The sequence below is a fragment of the Saccoglossus kowalevskii genome, chromosome 1, assembly GCF_978046115.1.
Source record: "Saccoglossus kowalevskii chromosome 1, keSacKowa6.1, whole genome shotgun sequence".
NCBI lineage: Eukaryota > Metazoa > Hemichordata > Enteropneusta > Harrimaniidae > Saccoglossus > Saccoglossus kowalevskii.
The window spans coordinates 30,191,379-30,213,926 of record NC_140641.1 but is presented as its reverse complement, the minus strand read 5'-3'; the positions used below and the strand labels follow the sequence as shown (position 1 = coordinate 30,213,926).

The following is a 22,548-nucleotide window of genomic DNA, read 5'->3' as shown; positions in this document are numbered from 1 at the left end:
AGAATTGATACAAAGACTAAGGCTAATTCAAAATATTCAGCATGATTTTAATTTTCATCCCAAACAGATCATTCATATTAAAAATGGTTTTATATGATTATAATATTGTATGTGCATAAGTATTTGCCTTTAATCCATACTAATGGTAATACCTACCATCATTTTATTCGGATTTAATATTTATTTATTTATTTATCGGATTTAAATTTATGAAAGCCTGATTTACTCTGTATTGAAAACGGGGTAATATACTCACGAAAATGGCGATTGTTGTGTAATTTATCATTGTTCTTATGGTAACAATGTAACTAGTACTTGGTAAAAAAAATCCGATGAATCGTGTATATATCAATAATAATGTAGCAGTTTTGAAAACAGAAAACAAGGAGTAATGTTTGCAATGTTCCTGAGCATCGTTGAGCGAACAACTAAACAATGGAATGTTAGAGATATTAATTTCATTTCAGGCAGAGACGTTCGTAAACAATGTAAAAAAAAATTGTTCATATTTTAAAATTGGAATGCACAACGTAATCACTTAGTGATAAAGTGCGGGCATCAGACAGCGCCCTCGCACGGAGAACGAAATGTTAGAGCAAGTTCGGAAAAGGTCAGTTATGTATTTTGTGACGTCACCTATTAGCTCACGTTTTCTCAGGTTTAGATCATTTGGCAGCGACACCTTTCGGGGAACATTATTATGGCGTCAGCAGAAGTTGATGTTCAATGTAAGTTCAATCGGCGGGTCATGGCCCCAGGTATGGAGGTATAAGGAAACGAATGTCTTATCGCCAGGGTTCAATCATGGAGCTAAGAATAGATGGTTCAGTCAAGTAACAGGAGGTACAATATAACGATTTATCATGTATGCTCTTAGGAAATCTAAATATGCCATGTCTGTGTGTCTATGTCTGCATTTCCCTAGACGTTTGCAGTGATATATTTGTCATTATGCATGTCTTTAGTCTCTAACTTGGTTAAAGTGAATTGTCATTGCATTCATAGATCTGCCCTAGGATCATTGACGCATCAAAGCATGGAACCGCGTTTGTAGTTCCATGATCAAAGTAAAACAATCGCCCTATCTCCAGTTAAGCCTAATCTCTCAGATATATTTGTTTGACTATCTGATTCAAAATGGCCATGTGGTGGCCATTTTTGTGCAAAAAAATCATCAAAAATAAAGCATTTCTGGCATTATGGGGCAGGAATCCAGAAGAAGTACCTACAATTTATGCAATTTTTTTTTTAAATTCTGCTAATTTATTCATGACGTAGCAGTTTCTGTGCTCCAGAATATTCATTCATTTGTGGGTCAATACATTCTAAAAGGGGTGATATATTATTTTTGGGGGTAGAGTTAGAAAGGGGGAAAGGGAGTTCCCAGCGCACTGTCTTGTCCACTGTACCACGAGTGTCTTCACACTAGTGATAGGATTTAAGTCCTACTTATAGGAGCACTGTTTTCACTAGCATTCAAAAAATAGTGCTAACCGTACTGGATTTGAACCAGCAATCTCTCACATTGATGACATTGTACATATCCACTGAACCATATGGGTAGTCATGCAAATGAAGGATTTGTTTTCATATTTAGCTTTATTGCAAATTAGTGTTTGCGAGAAAAGACTGGCAGGCATGGGAATTGAACCCAGGTCCTCCTGATCACTATGTAGACAACTGAACAACAAGACCACAATGGATTGACTGGATGTGTTTCATTTGATGAGACTATATAGTGTGTATATATATAGAAATACAACATATTTCTATTATTGAGTTACAATTGTCCAAAAAATTGCCAATTTTGCGTTTTTACTTGTGTAAACTATATGCATGCCATAACCCGTTAGTGTACATCTTGCCAATTGGGTGTTTGCCATTTGCATTGCCCATACCTGACCCGACCCTAACCCTAATGCCAAGACACGTTCCTGTTAATAATTCCGTTGCCCATACCTGACCCGACCCTAACCCTAATGCCAAGACACGTTCCTGTTAATAATTGCTCAATAATGATACTCTGTTGTGCACTGTCTGCGGGTAAGTTGCATTGATGTCAACTGATTAAACACGTCGCGTTTAAGTAATTACCACTATTACAAGTGGTTAAATTGTGACAATAAATGTGTGTACAAATATTTGAGATTTATTTTGGTGTAGACAACTCTCGTTTAATTATTTCACACCATTACAAGTTGCTAAATTGAGAGAATAAATGTATGGACTAATATTTGAGACTTATTTTGGTGTAAACAACTCACGTTTGATTAATTCCAACAATTACAAGTTGTTAAATTGAGAGAATAAATGTGTGGACAAATATTTTAGACTTATTTTGGTGTAGACAGCTCTCGTTTAATTATTTTACACCATTACAAGTTGTTAAATTGAGAGAATAAATGTATGGACTAATATGAGACTTATTTTGATGTAAACAACTCGCGTTTGATTAATTCCCACAATTACAAGTTGTTAAATTGAGAGAATAAATGTGTGGACAAATATTTTAGACTTATTTTGGTGTAAACAACTCTGTTTGATTAATTCCAACAATTACAAGTTCTTAAATTGAGAGAATGAATGTATGGACAAATATTAACCATTATATTTGTGAGTAAATACCTGTCGTTTAATTAATTTCCACCTCTACAAGGTTGTTAAATTGAAAGAATAAATGTGTAGACAAATATTTGATACTTATTTAGGTGTAAGAACTCGTGTTTGATCAACTTCCACCATTGCAAGTTGTTAAAATAATGAAATAAATATACTAGTATCATTGGATATTTGATTTAATTGTGAAACTATTAACAAAATGTTAACTGCTGAATTCGAACCCTCAATCAACAATTCCGCAGACACCACAGAAGATGTTGTTCTGTTGCCTGAATTGTTTTCGTAATATAGGGAACGCCATCGACACTTCAACAAAACTTACCTTGACTTGGGTCTTGTTTATCTCTTGTCACAATCTGGAAACTGTGCTTTGTTTTCTTGTTACGGTTTTAGGGATTTCAGTTTATTTTATTTACGTTTTTACGGTAGCTCTGAGCGGGACTCGAACCCACTGTCCTTTCAAGCTAATTTTGTTTTATTTCAATGGCACTCTTTTGTACCACGCCACGACGTTGGTCGTTAAGTGGTGATCATTTTTTTAACTACTCTAGTGTTCCGAAGAGTTGAACGGGAAAACCAAAACGATCGCTGGTTTCTGATTGCTTTGGTTCTGGTGAGTGTGTATCTAGTGTGATTCGAACCCATGTCATTTGTATTGGGCGTTTTTTTATTTCCCATGTTGGCTACGCCGTAATATGCAACCACTTCCACTTTATTGTGATTTTGAGAGTGTTCAATGATGTCTTTCTCGCCTGTCACGCCATGACCCAGTTTCAACCACACGGCCATTTTGCAACAAAGTGCGTGACCCTCGGCATGACCCGACTGACTATATGATCGTTCTGTTCAACTGTTAAGCTTGGATTTTATTACTGTTATTATCATTATATTGTTACGTGATTTGTTTTACCTTATGTGTAATGTCTTAAGTATCTTTATTGTAATTTGTATATACCAATTCGTATATACCGAGGAAACGACCCCGATTGAAGGTCATGTATTTTGTGACGTCACCAATTTGTGTGTAGGTACGGCTTCTAGAACCGTGCCCCCTGCACATCATTTTATTTTTAAAATCTGATTCAAAATGGCTGACAGGCGGCCATTTTGTTTTAATGAATGTGGTTCTAGAGCCGTATCCCTGACATGATTTGAATGATTATGTTCAAATTTTATATATTCATTCTACATCATGTTATAGTTATACAGATGTATTCAAAATGGACAACTAGTGGCGATTTTGATGCCATTCCACAGCAATATCTCTCAATATGGACAGAGGTACATTACTTGGGGTTTGCAACTATGGTGACATGATACCAAGATCCCGTTACAATCTCGCTCTCGCATAAGCGTTCAACCTAAGAAAAATGCGAATGTGCATGCCCGAGGTAACTAGGATACTCGGATGTCCAGGTGGATCAAAATAGCTGCCCACGATATGACCGATTACGAGAACTATATTTTCTGTACATTTTCGATGTATTACATTTTTGACTCCCATGTGCGAAGCACATAATGGGAGTCTTTGCAGTTAGTGTGTCTGTATGTGTGTATGTGTGTCCAACTGTTCCACTGCTATCTCAAGAACCATACATCGGTTTTTGATGAAACTTGGTGCATAGATGCTCTGGGCCAATGCGCAGATTTGATTAGGTTTTGGTAAAAATCCATGCTCGTTAATTACCTAATTTGCATGATAATTAGCTAATTTTTAGCTGTTCTATGACTGTTCCACTGATATCTAAAGAACCACTCATTGGATTTTGATGAAACTTGGTACATAGATGCTCTGAACATATGCGCAGATTTGAATTGTTTTTGTTAAAAATCCATGCTCGTTAATTACCTAATTTGCATGATAATTAGCTGATTTTTAGCTGTTCCATGATTGTTCCACTGATATCTAAACAACCACTCATTGGATTTTGATGAAACTTTGTACATACATGCTCTGAGCTAATGCTAAGTTTTGATTAGTTTTTGGTAATAATCCGTGGATACTAATTACCTAATTTGCATAATGATTAGTCAATTTTCGGTTTTTCCACTGATATCTCAAGTACTAATCATCACATTTCAATGAAACTTGGTACATAGATGTCATATGACACTGCACAGACCTGATAGTTTTTATGGTAATATCAGTACATATTAATTACCTAATTTGCATAATTAATTAATTTTCAGCATTTGATATAAGTACTAATCATCACATTTCAATGAAACTTGGTACATAGATGTCATATGACACTGCACAGACCTGATAGTTTTTATAGTGATATCAGTACATATTAATTACCTAATTTGCATAATTAATTAATTTTCATCTTTTGATATAAGTAGTGAGCATTACATTTCAATGAAACTTGGTACTTACATACTCAAGGACTATGCAGAGATTGATTGTTTCCGATAAATATTTGTGCATATTAATCACCTAATTTGCATAATTAGTTAATTTTCAGCTTCAGGGTATCTCAAGTACTAATCATCGCATTTCAATGAACCTTGGTACATAGATCCTTTAGGACTATGCAGAGACCTGATTAGTTTTAGGGTAAATAATTGTGCATATTAATTAACTAATTTGCATAATTAATTTTCAGCTTTTCTACTGATATCTAAAGTACTAATCATCACATTTCAATGAATCTAGAATTATGCAGACCCAATTAGTTTTCGATAAATATTTGTGCATATTAATTACCTAATTTGCATAATTAATCAACTTTCACACTGATATCTCAGGTACTAAACATCACATATCAATGAATGTACATGGATGCTGTAGGACAATAGACAGACCTGGATAATTGTGGGTTAAAATCTGTACATATTAATTACCTAATTTGCATAATTAACCAATTTTAAGCTTTCACACTGATATCTAAAGTACTAATTATTCCATTTCAATGAAACTTAGTACAAAGATGCTCTAGGACAATGTACAAACCTAATTAGTTTGGGGTAAAAATCTGTTCATATTAATTCCCTAATAAGCATAATAATTCATAATTTTTGGGTTCTAATCACATTTCAATTAAACTTGGAAACATAGATTTTCTGTTACATTGCGCAGACCTCATTAGTTATACACTCAAATCTGTTCATATTAATTTTCTGATTTGCATAATTAGTTTTCAGCTAAGTAATTTCGAATTATATTTAATGTGTCTCCAATACTCTCAGCACATGGGAGTTCTTTCTAAGCTTTCTTTGATTCACTATGATAGTGGCAAGAAAAGTTTTATTTTTTCATTACAAACCTTGAACATTGATATATGTCATGTCAGAAGGTCGTAGCCTCAGTCTCGCTATCTACGAGAAGAGACTTGAATGGGATCTTGACATGATGTCACCATACAGTACTATGCAAGTTGCAAACCCCAAGTAATGTACCTCTGATATGGACAAGTATGCATTTGATGATCAGATACAAGATGATTGCATGTCAATATTTTCAGTCTTAAAAAATCACCATAATCAAGCATCAGCTTCTGGATCCATATCTCTGACATGTTTATGTTTGAACTATATTACTATAAACAAAATTATAAATTTTTATAATATAAAGTTTGATAGCTAACGAGGACTGTGCCATACATGGCTTGTTTTTACTGATTTATCCGTTCAGTGGAAATCAATTATTTTACAGTAATTAAAGCAATAACTTGGGTATCCCAGAGAATAAAATGTCAAAATTACAAAAAAACATTTCTGTGTCAAAAGTATGTTAGCCATGTCTACCCTTGTACCATTATGCACAATTTGTAAACAAAAAAAAATTTCTTTGAGATTTCAAGACAGAAAGGTCACAGTGACAGTGGGAGAAATATTGTCCCCCACCAATGGTCTCATCAAGTAACGAAAAAATATAAAAGTCATGCAATGTATATTGTAATCTATTGTTACAGTGGTTCTAGTCACTGGGGCATCAGGATACATTGCCTCTCATGTTGTACAGCAGTTACTTAAAAATGGCTATCGTGTTCGTGGCACTGTCAGAAGTAAGAAGAATTCAACTAAAGTCCAGCATCTACTCAACCTTTGTCCCGATGCACAGCATGAACTAGAATTGGTTGAAGCTGATCTTCTTGACGTCGAAAGCTGGAAACCGTGAGTTTGAGGGGTGAACAATAATGCACTTTCATATTTTATTGATAGCAGAGGGGGGTTAGCCGAATGTGCTATTTTTTTCTTGACTGACTTTTTTGTCTTCATACATGAACCACGGGGATCCCAGGAACGATGGGTGATGGCAGTAGGATAGGAGTACTAGACATAGGATATGTCAGTGATAAACTATTGGTCAAAGAATATTTTCACATAAAGAAAATTAATATACAAATTGCACTCAATAATCCACATCAGTACTCCACCTTGAGCACAACTGATGTCAGCAAAACACTCAGGAGTACTACTAAAGTATCACCATTCCTTGCCAAACAGCAATAGAACAATCTTTGACATTGCTACAACACCATTTGCAAATGCAAGATACGTTTTTTTAATAGGCATATACCGATACTGTAAAATCTGTATTAGAAACTGTGGTACAATGCAACAGAGGGGATGCGACTTTTATTCAAGCATCTACACATATAAGAAATTGTGATTTTTTGATTTTCAATTGTTCAAAAAAATCAATGCGACTTCTATTAGGGATGTAGCTTCTAATACAGATTTTACGGTAATATAAATATTTGCGACTACAGTCATGCATCTACAGACTAAATTATTGTGTTTATCTTTCAGAGCTGTAGATGGATGTAGTCATGTGATTCATGTTGCCAGCCCGTTCCCAAGTGAAGCTCCAAAGCATGAGGATGAGATAATAAAACCGGCTTTAGAAGGTACGCTCAACGTCCTTAAAGCATGTCAGAATGCGGGTACTGTGAAGAGAGTGGTTGTCACAAGTTCTATAGCTGCAGTTAGCGGTGAGTGTGTTTTATGCTTGTACATTTACTTTATTTTCACTAAATTTGGTGGAAATCATATATTCAAATTCTGTGTATATATACATTTGTATTTGTCATATGTTGTGTGGGACCCATATTGAATATCTCGAAGGTTACCACCATTCAATTAATTTTCACTGGAATTTTTATTTAATTGTTATTATTGAAAATAGTGAAAATCAAATGAAATAAGAAATTAATTTAATAGTTAAGGTAGAAACCTACTCATAATTTTTAACAAAATTGGTCATAAATCGCATGACAATGTTCATTAGTTTATTATGTACAATCTTGATGCTAATGTCCCATGGTACAATGAAATAGCATTATTTTGTGTGTTACAGTTATGCTTTTTGAGAAACGTGTCCTAATATTTTTTGAAAATTGTTATTTTTAGAACTATTCCATAGAACACAATGTTAAAGAAAAATTGTATTTTTTGACACTTTTTAAAACCCAGATTTTTTAAATAATTCAGAACAACAAAATATACTCCCTCATTAACAATATATGATTTTTTCAGCCTATGTCACCAGGTTAGTTTTTGAGATATTGCATAATATCACTGCCATAGGAACCTGTGGTAAAATCGTTATAATAGTGTCAAAATGGCGACTTTCCACTAAAATACAACCATCAATTTCTCAAAAAAAAAAAAGGCTGGTGATCTCCAACTTTTTTCAGGTCAATATTCTTATATTGCCTTTGAGTACAATTTATTGCAAAATGAATAAATTCTGTTTTTTTTTAATTTATGAGTAGGCTTCTACCTTAAGTAATCATTCCACCCAAGTAAGACATAGTGCTGACCAGAGATATACATATTGAATTTATATTAAATAGCATTATTTTGAGTCTAAGTTAAATATTGTAGAATGTAACTACAGTCAGCTAGGAAAATTAGAAAACAAGCGTTTCAGACCTTGCATATTTCAGAAAATCCTCTCATAGAATTGTTCTATAGCTTTGCAGTTACTACCAAAATCAGTGAATTTGGAATCTACCTAGTGATTATTTGATTTTTTTTTAACCAAAAAAATACACCTGTTTATTATTAGGATATAAATGTTGATTATCCCACATCATAATTTACGTACAGTTACCGTAGAAATTTTACAATTTTACCCCTCTAAAAATTCGGACACCAAATTTTCTACTTCACTGGAAATTGCCAGCTTATTCTTATTCGAGAATTTCGACCAGTTTTGGTTTTCTCCCAAACGAAAAAAAAAATCGATGTTAGCGTCCAAACGGGACTTTTCCCGAAGGCATGTATCCGAGTTTCTGGTTGACTGAGAGATCAATACAAAATCTTTTTGATTGATTGCTGGCATCTGAGCACGTATGCTATATTGATGTAGCTATACCAATACACGTGTTCTATCACTTTTTAATGCAGAGTAAATCAGGCTTTCATAATATTGAATTAAAAAAATACATTTAATATTTAATTCGAATAAAATGAGGGTAGGTATTGTCATTAGTGATACTTAGGCAGATACTTTATTTATGTTTGCATATATTATTATATTCATATAGAATTATTATTAATGTGAATACTAGTAATCTGTTTGGAATAAAAATTAGAATCATGCTGACAATTTTGAGCTGGCCTTGGACTCTGTACCAATTTTGATGGCTATCGTTAAATGCTAGAATTTCAGGCAGAGATATATTTATTTTGACAACTGTACTTTGTAAAATAAATCTGAATAAGATAAGGTGTATAATAGCGGTTGTCATGATAACTAGATCATACTAAAAATAAAACTGACATAACCGTACACGTTGTGGCAACATAAGATGCAAATTACAAAGTGCAGACGATAATGGAATTTTTTAAACCCTTACTGTGTTACTAAAATCACAGAACAAAGACATTGCAAAATTATTGCATTCATAAAGTTATTATTATTATTATTAATTACTGTGTCGCTATTCTCGTAATTGTTTACTTATTTGTTTATCTGAATCAATATTTTCATGAATAATTAATTATATTAATGCTTGTTGGTGTAATTTGAAATTTACACTATTTTACTGCTAAGCTATTGGAACATTGTACACCACACAATAATATCAAGTTAGTTGTTAAACTTTTCACCACCAGACATTCTCACCCAAATTTGTTAGCACTTTTTTTCTTATTTTCTTCAATATTTCTGGAAATGAACCCCAATTTTGAAACAAACAGACAAAATATGAGTCAATTTTCTGTTTTTACTCAAAAAATTTGGCTACGTTTGTTCCAATCTTCTGAAGGAAAGTGCATACTATAAAAGGGACTATTTTGTGAATTTTTCATGAAAAGAGGGAACTGGCGGTGAAAAAGTTAATATTATTATTTAAACTTTAAACAGTTAGTTGATGTGTTTTGTTGAGCAGTGGTTGATTTATTTGTTGATCTTCCCCTGACATGATTTATCAATGTTTTTTTTGCAGTGCACTAAATATATTTACACATTTTTATGTATCTTTCTGTTTCCCTGTTAATTTTGATCCTGATGTCAGGTTGTCAATACATAAAATATACAAAAAAATATATTTTTGTTGAAATGTGTTTATCACTACGTTTTATTCAATATTCAGATGGCACCGTTGGTTTTTTTTTTGCTTGAATTCAAAATGGCTCCTATTGTGTATTTTATCAGCTCATTTCGAGTAATATGTCAAATTACGAGTGGATTTTAGAATGATTTCAAGTGTAATTTTATTATGTAGTATTGAGTAAATATAGTTTAATAAGTTAGTTATTATGTGTTAATCAATTTGAAATGATGGCGACCATTTTGTATTGGCTGATAGATACACTCTGAATTATTAAACAATAATGGACGACCCGCCAACCCATAAAGGCCAAAAGCACACTTTATACGACATATATGTACCTGGCACCACGCTATGTTAGTGTGTGTACACCAGTCTCCCTCGTTTTCTGCTGTGTAGCGATAAGTCTATTCAAACATGGCTGGAAAGCCTGCAGTTGTAATCTATTCTAGTAGAGAAAAAACAACAGCGACTTTTAATGTGAAACACACACCTGAGAACAAGGATACTTTCATTAGTTTATGCAAACTGTGACTTGTTTTGTTTTGGAAATAAAGTAGTACAACTGATCACTACTAAAACCAGAATAAATTCACCTATGTGTACCGGTATTCACTCTCTGCAGACATACTTTGAATTCATTTATCGCATGTGCTTGGATAAATCCTCTCAGGTTAACCTTAGTTCAACAACACGATCTGGTGCCCGCCCAGTCGCCATGACAGCAGTATCAGTTGTAGAATCCAGCAGCGCACATACTAGATGGAACATGCAGACTGAACACGCTTTAAGCGTACCGAGCAGGCGATGTTCTTACAAATTATCCTATTTCAATATTGAAATCTGTCGTTATTGACGATGGACCATTTTATTTGATGCCAATTTTAGTATTAAATACTTGTTACATCATAATTTATCTTCTTCTTCTTGGCCGTTACCAAAACAACATTGTTTTCTTTCACACATCATTCATTGATTCTTGTCTTTGGGATGTCTGGTGTTTAGCTCACAAAAGATCACTTTGAAAAAGGGACTACTGTGGAATACTTTATTTTCGCTGAAATTAATTTTCGCTGAAAGGCTTTTTGGGCCTTTTGTTTGGAATTTATTTTCACTGATTTTTGATGAGTTTAATGTGAAATATATAGGACAAACAGTATATTCACTGGATTTTATTTTCACGGAATCATCCCTTCAGCGAAAATAGCGAAAATAAATTCCAAGTGAAAATAAAGTATTCTACAGTATGTCATTTTCAATGACTTGTTGTTTATTATCATGTACCATTGTATTTGTTAGGTGGATTTACCGGCGAATCTAATGTTGTGTTTTCTGAGAAAGACTGGCCGAATGTTGATACGATCGGAACCTATGAAAAGAGCAAGACTTTAGCTGAAAAAGCTGCATGGGATTTTGTTGACAAGTTGAAAGGTAATTTTTTATGTTTTTAAAATATGAAATTTAAATACTGTATAATGAACTACTAACCAGCAGCTTGGTAATATATTTAAAGAAACACACTACTTATACTTGTATGCTTTTATGCATTAAATCATGTTTGCTTTACCAATCAGCAAAAAGACAACAATCTGTTATGTACTGTACATTGTTTGAAATGAAGAAGAGAGTACGTGTTTACATGTACTATTTAAAAAAAATTCAACCCCTCACTAATTAACATATTACATGCTGTAAGCACTACGGACATTCCAAAAATCAGTGGAAAAAAGAAGTTAGCAGGCAAGGTATGGAAATAATTGTTGTACTCATTTTTTTAATACTGTAGAATACTTTATTTTAGCTGGAATTAATTTTCGCTGATTTTTAGGTGTTTTGTATGGAATTTGTTTTCACTGATTTTTGACAAGTTGAATGTAAAATATAAGAAAAAAGGTATATTCGCTGGATTTTATTTTCACTAAATCATTCTTTCATAGCATTGCGAAAATAGAAAAAATTAATTCCAAGCGAAAATAAAATATTTTACATTGAAGTACAAAACTTGTATCCAAAAATGCGCTAAATGTTAATTAAATGTTGATTGTCGTGTTTGTATTGTTCACAAGCAGAAGATGAAAAATTTGAATTAGCTGTGATCAATCCTGCGTTTGTAATGGGACCGATGCTTAGTGGGTCAGACTGTACATCAATGGTAGTACTCAAGAAACTACTTCAACGACAAATGCCAGCGTTGGCTAAAATAAACTTTGCTGTTGTAGATGTACGTGACGTAGCAGAAGGACACGTCAAAGCAATGACATTACCAGAAGCAGCAGGTAATAAATTCACCTAAACTCATTGGACTTTCCTCTGTGTTACCTGTACTTATTTTTACAAAAATTTTCACCGCCTGGCAACTATCCGGTAAAAACAAAGGCCGAAAACTCTCAGAAAACAGTACTTTGGGATAGTAGTGATTCCCATGAATAGTGTAAAAAAGATTGCATGTGCAACATACCGTACTCGACCGCGTTAGCGCCCATGCCCAGGCAAGCGCCCACCCCGTACTTTTGCGCAATTTTTATATTTGGGGTCACATTCGGCAAAGCGCCCACCCCTTCAAAATGCAACTAATTTAAAACTTGGTCTTGCGTAACGAATCTTGGTAATCGTTTTTATATGATACAGCGTGGATATCGACTGCTGTGAACATGTTGTGAATGCGTAGAACACGGTAACCGTGCGTAAACTACGCTTCGACAATGACCTGTTAATACAAGTAAAATGCGATAAATATATCATGCCACATTCAGTTTACCTCTCAAAAATGCCTAGTTACTAGTTTTTTTGAAAAACCATGTCGTTTATTTGCTGAAATCAATTCCAACTTCGACATCAATAATTCACTTCCGTATTGCGTTACCGGAAAGTCTTCGAGAATTTCTGAAGAATTGTGTCAGTACAACACAGCATTCTGATTGGTTAATAACCAACTTGACCCATTAGGTCAAAGGACGCTGCTGCAGGTCAATTCTGCAAATGCATCATGGCGAAAAGTGATTTTCATCGAGAGTTTGTGTACGATCCAACACCTTCGTCAGTGGAGATAATATGACAATTTTGACTTCAACTGTGTTCCAACAGACTCAAATGTTTTTAATTTCATAAATTCTGGTGGTACGTAATTAATATTGTAATAAAATATGCATATTTTTTTTTGATCATTTCTTCATTGTGAAAATCTGTCACTTGATGAATCAAATTTTTCATTTGCACTCTTTTTCGAGGCGGGTGCTCGCGTAAGCGCCCACCCCTAAAAAATGGTGATTTTCTGAGTTGAGGCCCCTGGGCGCTAACGCAGTCGAGTACGGTATATAAATTTGGTTGCTCGGGATTACTTCAAAGTTGAGTTTGTGCTGTTTTCTCGACTTTAGCTGTTTTCACCGGCTCTTCGACCAGCGTCTCACAGCAGGGCGCACAGAGCCAATAGAAATATCCCAATAGTCTTAACAACATACGGTAGTATTCTGTGACATAGTACATTAGCTATGCCTCAAGAATACAAAATTTTCGCGAAACTTACTCTGGGACTCAAGAACAATTTTTACTACTACAAAGTTTTGCGATTTTTACTAACTTTTTAACATCACATCAAAATTTACATTTTTTGGTATTTCTAAACATGCACAATGTTGAAAAATCTTTCACTTTTTCTTGATATCCATGCCAGCTTTCACAAAATATGATTTTTTTTCAATATTTAATTTCAATATATATCAAACAATTTTAATCAATCCTTTTCGGCAACAAGAAATTGTGACCATTCAGTCTTAGATTTCTTTCTATCATATCTCATGTATGTAAATGTGTCGAAATGGGCGTAGTGCGAGTGGCTAGTGCTAGTAGCACTAATCCGAAAAAGTACTAGATCTAGTGCTAAAATGGCACTAGATCTAGCGCTAAAATGGCACTAGATCTAGTGCTAAAATGTGCACAGTGCGAGTGGCATTGTTATCGCATTGTCAACGACGTCGAATAATAGGAGGAGCATCAACAACCTTTTTCATATGCAAACTACAAACAGTATAAAACATCGGCAATATGCGCGAGATGTCCATAATAATACTTTCTTTATATAATACCGGATTCTGCCGTAAATTCAGCCATTCGAAAAATCGCCCTGGGGATTTCACGGGTGATGGGCACTCATTTGGGGTTCAAAATTTCAAAAACTAATTATCAAATATTTTTGGGGGAAATTTTCATTGTATCCAACTACACAGACTTTCTAAGCCGTCAGTTGGGCCACCCAAGACGAAAGAAACTATTTCAGAATTAACAATAATTAATAATTCTTGCTGAATTAAAAAGTAGACCACCTGGAATGTCATTACAGTGTCGCCCAGTGTTATTTTTTAAATACATTTGTTTTTATTTTAGACTGATTTTGGCGTCAGGAACGATTGAAATGTCTGATAAATTACGACAAAATAATTTAAAAAATAAATTTAAAAGCTGCCGAAAAATTGCCCTGGACGATTTCTTGGTCCCATTTTTTTAACGCGACCATACACTGGGTTTGTTTAGCTGTCAAGGGTTAAAATACCTATTTCACAACCGGAAATTCAACAGACGAACTTGTTACTTAATAGTATGATTATGTGTCAGCATAGTCTGCGTTAATGCTCGGTAACGACGCCACAGTTTTAATCCCTAACACATAACTTACGCAACACACGCCAGTCGTAATCCCCCTGCACATGACATCAACGTGCGCCCCTATTCATAGGCACGCGACCTTCCATCTCGTGCACGCCTCGCCCGTGCTATTTCCATTCACACGCATATTGTAAGCTCATACTCTCGTGACGGTCATTTGCCTAATCCTACTTGCCATGCATCGTCAAGCTTTCCTGTATCCCGCTTCGCCTTAGCATAGTCATTCTACGTTCAGCAAGCGACCTGAACCCGTCTCCAAGCTATCCCACCCACCCACTACCTCATAATTTAAGCATTCAAATCCTGCATCATTCTGTATTACATTTCTACATTATTTCAATAAAGTTAAGGGGGGGTTGTCATCGCAGTGCATGCGGGCACCACTCGATTAACACGCTGCCATTCTTCGTGAATAGAGTCAAACATGCGACTCTGTGCACGGAAATGGTATCCGCAATGACGGTCGAGTGGTGACCCCTGCGTTGACTGGCCTCGATCAAGTACCACGCTAATCTCTCCGTGATGTGAATCAAATCTGCGACTCACATCACGGAAAAGGTTTCGGCGACGACGCTTGACCGTGGCTCACACCGCTTCTGCTCTCAGCCAAGACTTGGTCTCTAGTGTCGTTTCTTAGCATTAACATGTTTTAATTATTAGCAACTGTAACAAGAACAAGATTTCGAGAGTCTACAACAACAAATCCTAAGGGCTCCTAAAAAATATTATTGCAGAGAAAGTGTCTAGACATATATAATATGGTCACGTTAAAAAATCAAAAAATCGGCGAGGTTACATCATATTTCGTTAGTTCCTCCATGATAACAACAGGATTGCGTGAATATGTATATGCCCATTCACAGGTCGCAGTACACACAACATCCATCGAGCTTTACAGGGACCCGGGACTTAGACTAGGAGTATACCAATTTTTTATTTAGTTCACATATGGCATCATAATTTCATTTTCGAAGATCTATTTTCATTAAGTGTGGCGCCGACCAGAAATAAAATGGCACATCAGCGATTTAAAAAAAATCAACGCTGAATTCCACCATTTACATAATGTTTTCATTCGTCAAAGTTGAAAACACAAACTTCCTCACAAAACCATTTCATACAGTATATCTATTCACAATTTGTAAAAATTTTGAAGTTCGACCTGCAGTTTCACTGTTTCACCTTGTTTTCCGGCCGATCGCGTTGTTCCAAAGGTCTATTACGACAAACGTGGACAACGACATTCTCAATTTCCCCACTGAAGCACATTTCTAATGAATGAACGATACAACAATTTTACGTAAATATTAATTTATTTTCAGAGAATCACAGTATGTCTTGACGTTGTTGACAACGTGATATCAATGCCACTCGCACTATGTACATTTTAGCACTAGATCTAGTGCCGTTTTAGCACTAGATCTAGTGCCATTTTAGCACTAGATCTAGTGCCATTTTAGCACTAGATCTAGTGCCATTTTAGCACTAGATCTAGTAGTTTTTGACTCCCGTGTGCGAAGCACAAAAGGGAGTCTTTGCAGTTGCCCTGTCTGTATGTATGTCACTTTTTTTGTTCCACTGTTATCTCAAGAACCACTAATCAAATTTTGGTGAAACTTGGTACATAGATGCTCTGGGATAATGCGCAGAGTTGATTAGGTTTTGGTAAATAACCATGAATATTAATTACCTAATTTGCATGATAATTAGCTGATTTTTAGCTGTTCCAAGACTGTTCCACTAATATCTGAAGAATCACTCATTGGATTTTGATGAAATTTGGCACATGGATGCTTTGAACTAGTGCGCAGATTTGATTAGTTTTGGGTAAAAATCTATGAATATTAATTACCTAATTTGCATGATAATTAACTGATTTTAAGCTGTTCTATGACTGTTCCACTGATTTTTGAAGAACCACTCATTGGATTTCAATGAAACTTGGCACATGGATGCTCTGAACTAATGCGCAGATTTGATTAGTTTTGGGTGAAAATCTGTTAATATTATTAATTACCTAATTTACATAATGATTAATCAATTTTCGGCTTTTCCACTGATATCTCAAGTACTAATCATAACATTTCAATAAAACTTGGGACACTGCACATACCTGATAGTTTTTAGGGTAATATCAGTACATATTAATTACCTAATTTGCATAATTAATTAATTTTCAGCTTTTGATATTTCGAGTAGTAATGATCACATTTCAATGAAACTTGGTACATAGTTACTTGAGGACTGTGCAGAGACCTAATTATTTTTTGGGTAAATATTTGTGCATATTAATCACCTTATTAGCATAATTAGTTAATTTTCAGCTTTTCACCTGATATCTCAAGTACTAATCATCACATTTCAATGAGACTTGCGACATAGATATTCTAGGACTATGCAGAGACCTGATTAATTTTGGGATAAATAATTGTGCCTATTAATTACCTAATTTGCATAACTAATTAATTTTTTGCTGTTGCACTGATGTCTAAAAACCACTCATTGGAACTTTTAAAGAGTATGCATCACATTTCAATGAACCTAAGACTATGCACCATATTAGTTTTTGGTAAATATTTATGCTTCTTAATCATCTAATTAACATAATTAATTAATACTGATATCTCAAGTATTGATCATCACATTTGAATAAAACTTGGTAAATAAATGCGCTAGGACAATAGACAGTCTGATTAATTTTGGGTTAAAATCCGTTCATATTAATTCTCTAATTAGTATAATAATTAATATATTTTTGGTTCTATTAAATCACATTTCAATGAAACTTGGTACATTGTGCAAACCTTATTAGTTTTACACTTAAATCTGTTCATATTAGTTACCTTATTTGCATAATTAGTTTTCAGCTATTCCATCAATATCTCAAGTACAATGTATAAGTTATTTTGAATTAATTTTTACTGTGTCTCCAAAACTCTCAGCACACGGGAGTTCTTTCTAAGCTTTCTTTGATTTGGATTAGTGCTACTAGCACTAACCACTCACACAATGTCCATTTCGACACATTTACATACCTCCATATCTGGAACACTAATGCAGATAATCTTCCAACCAGTGCTTGTAAAAAATATTTCTGATGACTTAATTCTTGTGTATTAGCATTTGAACATATTCAATAATATTTCCTAATGTTGGATTTCTTTTTAACCAGTGAACATGAAAATTTGACATCTGCTACACTTTCCAAGAACTGTTACCCACGGTACCATACTTTTTTAGTAACCGTGCCGTACTACTACTGCAAGCAATGCATTCATGTTTGTTTTTATTTGAAACTTCTGTCAGAATATACTTTCCGTTACAAAGAAAATAAAAAAAATAAATGCATATTACATTACATATACTTATTTTTTTTATCATATGTACAGTTTTTTTGTTTGACTGGGACGTGACGTTATCACTCTTCCCTGACACCTAAATTTGAGTTAAGCCTATATTCAAGAGATTGTGTAGTGATTTAGTGATTGCAATATGTACGTAAAAGAAACTGCACCCCGAAATTGAGCTGTTGATCCCAATTTTTAAATTGATACATTGTCATATAAACTGCGATTTATATTAGGACTTTAACGGTACACTAGCATCTTTACTTGACACGCTGAAAAAAATGTATGCCATGCAATATATTGGTCTCTTTGAATAAAGTGCTGCTTATCATAGCTTCAAATTTCATCCCTGTATGTATCGACAAAATAATTTATTCATAAATTTATCATACATTATTGCATGCATTTTTAATTGCCTTGCCTATATCGCAATGCTTTACATGTTCTGCCACTGCAATCAAGATGGCAAATAGTTAAACAGAAAAGTCATTATTGTATATTTTTATTTATAGGCAAAAGACATATCATGTGTGCAGATAACATATGGATGAAAGAGATTGCTATTATTTTAGAAGATGAATTTAAATCCCAAGGTATGTAATAATAATTTACCTAAACTGGACACTCACTTCTGTACTCGTTCTACTCAGCGCACGAGGTACTTTGCTATAAAAATCACATTTGTCAAGGGTGTTTAGTTATCCTGAGCGCCCCTCGCACCAAACTGTTAAAATGGCAATTTTTGTTCACCATGTGCCAGTTAATTATAGGGAAAAAAACCATTGTTTTATAAAACAAGTTGCATATTCATTGAATTTACACAGAGCTAAAACTTTTACAATGAAGAAACACAAATGTTCACAATTTATTATTCAGAATTTATGATGTAAAATTATTAGGGGCTGTGGGAAATCAGTTTTCATCATTATCTTTAAAACATTGACTAAGTTTGTAATATATTTTATTCTCAGGATACAACGTTCCTACTTGGGTGAGTCCAGATATTGGTATAAAATTCTTTGCTTTATTTGATAAAAATGTTCGCCTTGTTGTCTCAGCCTTAGGAAAGGTCACTGTATTTGATAATGCACGGGTAAGTGTACTCTTTTTTTTTTTTTTTTATACGGTATGAGGCCAGGTATCGATACCTCACAAATGTAGACTAGTATAAATAAATTGTATTAGTCGTGATGAAATCTGTACATATTAATTACCTAATTTGCATAATAGATATACAATTTTCAGCACTTGTATTGATCGATTCATTGTACAGTCAAATTCAGAGATATTTCAGCAGGCTTATAGTTTAATAGGCTAATCTTAAATTTTTAGTTAATTTTATATATCATTTTAATGCCTCTGATACCCCTTAGTTCACATGAGTTGTTTCTTTCATTTAGATGAGGGAGGTACTTGGTGTTCAGCCACGCAGCATAAAAGAAACTGTGATAGATATGAGCTACAGCATCATAGAGGGTGGTTTTGTACCCAAGAAATCTAAATATCATGGACCACCAAAAGTGGAAGTTAAACCAACAGAATCTTAAAATGGTGATGTATGAAGCTGACATGCATAGTAATGGGAAGAGACTTTGGGAAAAAAATTAATTATTATCATTTATATGGGCTGATAGTATCCATTTAAGCTGGCCAAAAGTTTGGCTCTATAAGGCCTAAACATGTTTTGCTTCTCATTCTAAAAAGTGCTTTTTTTAAACCATAACTTATACCAAGTTCAAAGTTTAACATCTACTGAATAATCATTAAAGGTTTATTTGGAGCAACAAAACATCCTCTTAAACATTTCTCCATTCTACTGTATGTGCCATACCAGTACGCAGAATTGAAAAAAAAAATGTGCGAGGCATAGTTTTCTAACTGACACACATGGTGGCGAGAAACAAAATCTTTTTGACTTGTGTATGCAAAGCACATAATGGGTATGTCCGTATGTCTGTTCCACGTGTATCTCAAGAATCTCTGTTCAGGATTAGTTAAAACTTGGTGTATAGGGGTAGATATTCTGGGGTAATACACACAGACCTGATTAGTTTCATTTGCATAATAATGAGCCCATTTTCAGCTTTTCCACTGATTTCTCAAGTAACGTTCAATATATTTCAATGAAACTTGGTAAACAGATGCATTTGAATAATGAACAGACATGGTTGGGTTATGGTATAAATCTGTGCTTATTAATTACTTAATTTGCAGGATACTTAGACAATTTGTAGCTGTCTGATTGATCTCAAAAATCATTTAACATATTTCAATGAAACTAGATATATACTGTAAAACATGTTGAAAAAGCGACATACTATTTTAGTGAATTGTGGTAAAATGACATAATAGCGAAATGTTGATTTGGCGAATCTCTCTTGTCTTTGTTGATTTTTCTGTTTTCACAATACTTGTCTGTCGCCTGCCAAAACAAATGCGCAGTTATCACCTCCATAAAAACAAAACTGTCAAGTGTAATAAGAAAGCGTTCCAGATTATTACGTTTTCTGTGTTGTTTACAAAGTGTGTGTGTGTGGAGAAAAAGACATTGTTTGGCCGCCATTTTGAATTTATAATGAAGTCATTAGCGACATCATAAATTAGCGAATCAGTTCTCTCGCTAAATACGCTAAAAAGACATGTTTTATAGTAGATGCATTAGGGAAAGCACAGACCTGAATATGGTGGAAATCTGTGCATATTAACTTCTTAATTTGCATGATAATTAGCTAATAATTAGATATTCCAGTAACTCATCAAGAACTGTTAAGACATTAATGAGGATTAAATGAAAACCATCGGTTCATATTAATAATAAAATTATCTTTTTCTGAATCATGTAATCAGTCTGAATGCTTTCTGGAATAATTTGGAAAACTTCCCATGACTAACATTAATATGCATTCTGTGATGGCATTGTGCTTTGAATATCACGAGTCTAACTTTGAGTTTTTTGTTGTACTTTTTTCGATTTTTGAACAAAATCTTGTTTCAGATGTACATGTACCAGCTGCTCTCAGATTTAGGAAATCCAAGTATGGTGGAGGGAGATTGCATTGTCATGACAATTGTGAATTTCTCCAATTTTAAATAAATACTCTCCTTTGTTTTCTGGTGTTTGAAGTATGACTAGTAACAATCACACCGGTGTTTATAACTTGATAAACTAACTTCCCAAATATATGAGCATTTGAGAAAAGATTTTCATTCAAAGTTGTAAGGCAACAACTGTAAAACATATTATCGACCAATCTATTGTCAAAAATTTGTTTTATTGTCCTAAACAAAAAAGTATATTGTCCTATGATTTAAAAAAATATTCACTCTATGAAAGAAAAACATAAAATTGAAGTTTGAAAAATGTTTTTTCATATACAATATATCAATAATTAATATCTACTACTACATTCCAAAATGTAATTTCACACTATCAAAAACATTCAAGTTAATCAATTTATTCATACTTTTAAAATAATTGAAAACGAACTCAAATTGCCAAATTTATATATTTACTGCTAGAAATAATTTTAATAAATGTGTTCAATAAATAGTTTAATCATGTGATAATTTTCAATTGTATGTTGCAGTCTGGATACTATTGACACAACAAAGGCATTCCCTTCATTTTTATTTTTATTTATAAATTTTAATGGGAGTTGAATCAAACCAGCCAATCAACAAGTGCAGTTCCTAATTACTTTGTTTGAAAATGTTATTCCTTCATGTAAACCAACAATGTATTTTACACGCATTGTGTACGTCGCTATGAGTCCCATATCGAACAGGACGCGGCACGACGACTGCCGCCCTTTAACCTCTCATTATTATTAATGTATGAATATTTATGAAAATGAAAGGAATGGAATGGAATGGGAGTGTCAATAATATCAATCATTTGAAATCTTTCAGGATTTCTATTGTCTCCATATTTTAGCTGCTGCTTATTTCATAAATGTAATTTTTTGTCAATTTATATGTGAATTAAACTATGTGAAAACAAGATATAGTAGAGCCATGCACTTATAATTTACATTGTGTATATCAGGTGATAAATGTGAATACTTTTTGTTATAAGTATGAGTATAATGTCCGACAACTGTAAATAATGTACATCGTTTAACTATCACTGCTAGAAATTAAAATTTTTGGATTTTTTGGCATTTATGAAGGTAAAATTTAATGAAAGTCACTGACTCGCGAAATTTGCAAAAAGAGTGAGGTGTTTGCTGTATTAAAAAAAATAGATGCAAAAGTAAAGCGCATAAATAAAGAAGGACACCAGCCTGAGACAAATATTGACGAACTCTTTCTCAAACAATTGCTATCGTACTCCATCTTTGAGGTTTTTATATAAGTAATAAATTCTCAAACTAACTCATTTTTATTTAGTATTTCAAAACATGTGGGTTTATCTC

The 22,548-nt window shown here is 33.8% G+C and overlaps 1 protein-coding gene across 2 annotated transcripts; it reads left to right on the top strand.

Moving 5' to 3' along the window:
- The first annotated feature begins 607 nt into the window (after nucleotides 1-607).
- LOC100376187 (uncharacterized) lies at nucleotides 608-22,135 on the top strand. Of its 2 annotated transcripts, none has more exons than XM_085500683.1 (8): nucleotides 608-728; nucleotides 6,537-6,738; nucleotides 7,378-7,559; nucleotides 11,427-11,558; nucleotides 12,197-12,403; nucleotides 18,646-18,726; nucleotides 19,105-19,226; nucleotides 19,534-22,135. In XM_085500683.1, the coding sequence occupies exons 1-8, from the start codon at nucleotides 701-703 to the stop codon at nucleotides 19,678-19,680; spliced, it is 1,101 nt and encodes a 366-aa protein (XP_085356809.1). In that variant the 5' UTR covers nucleotides 608-700; the 3' UTR covers nucleotides 19,681-22,135. The 2 variants fall into 2 exon arrangements, with proteins under 2 accessions (XP_085356809.1, XP_085356806.1); XM_085500680.1 differs by having other exon boundaries at nucleotides 608-843.
- The last annotated feature ends 413 nt before the right edge of the window (nucleotides 22,136-22,548 follow it).

Coding starts and splice junctions, on each gene's coding strand:
- LOC100376187 (XM_085500680.1), top strand. CDS start 618: ATGTATTTTGTGACGTCACCTATTAGCTCACGTTTTCTCAGGTTTAGA. Junction 6,739..7,377: donor GACGTCGAAAGCTGGAAACC/GTGAGTTTGAGG, acceptor TTTATCTTTCAG/AGCTGTAGATGGATGTAGTC. Junction 12,404..18,645: donor GACATTACCAGAAGCAGCAG/GTAATAAATTCA, acceptor TTTTATTTATAG/GCAAAAGACATATCATGTGT.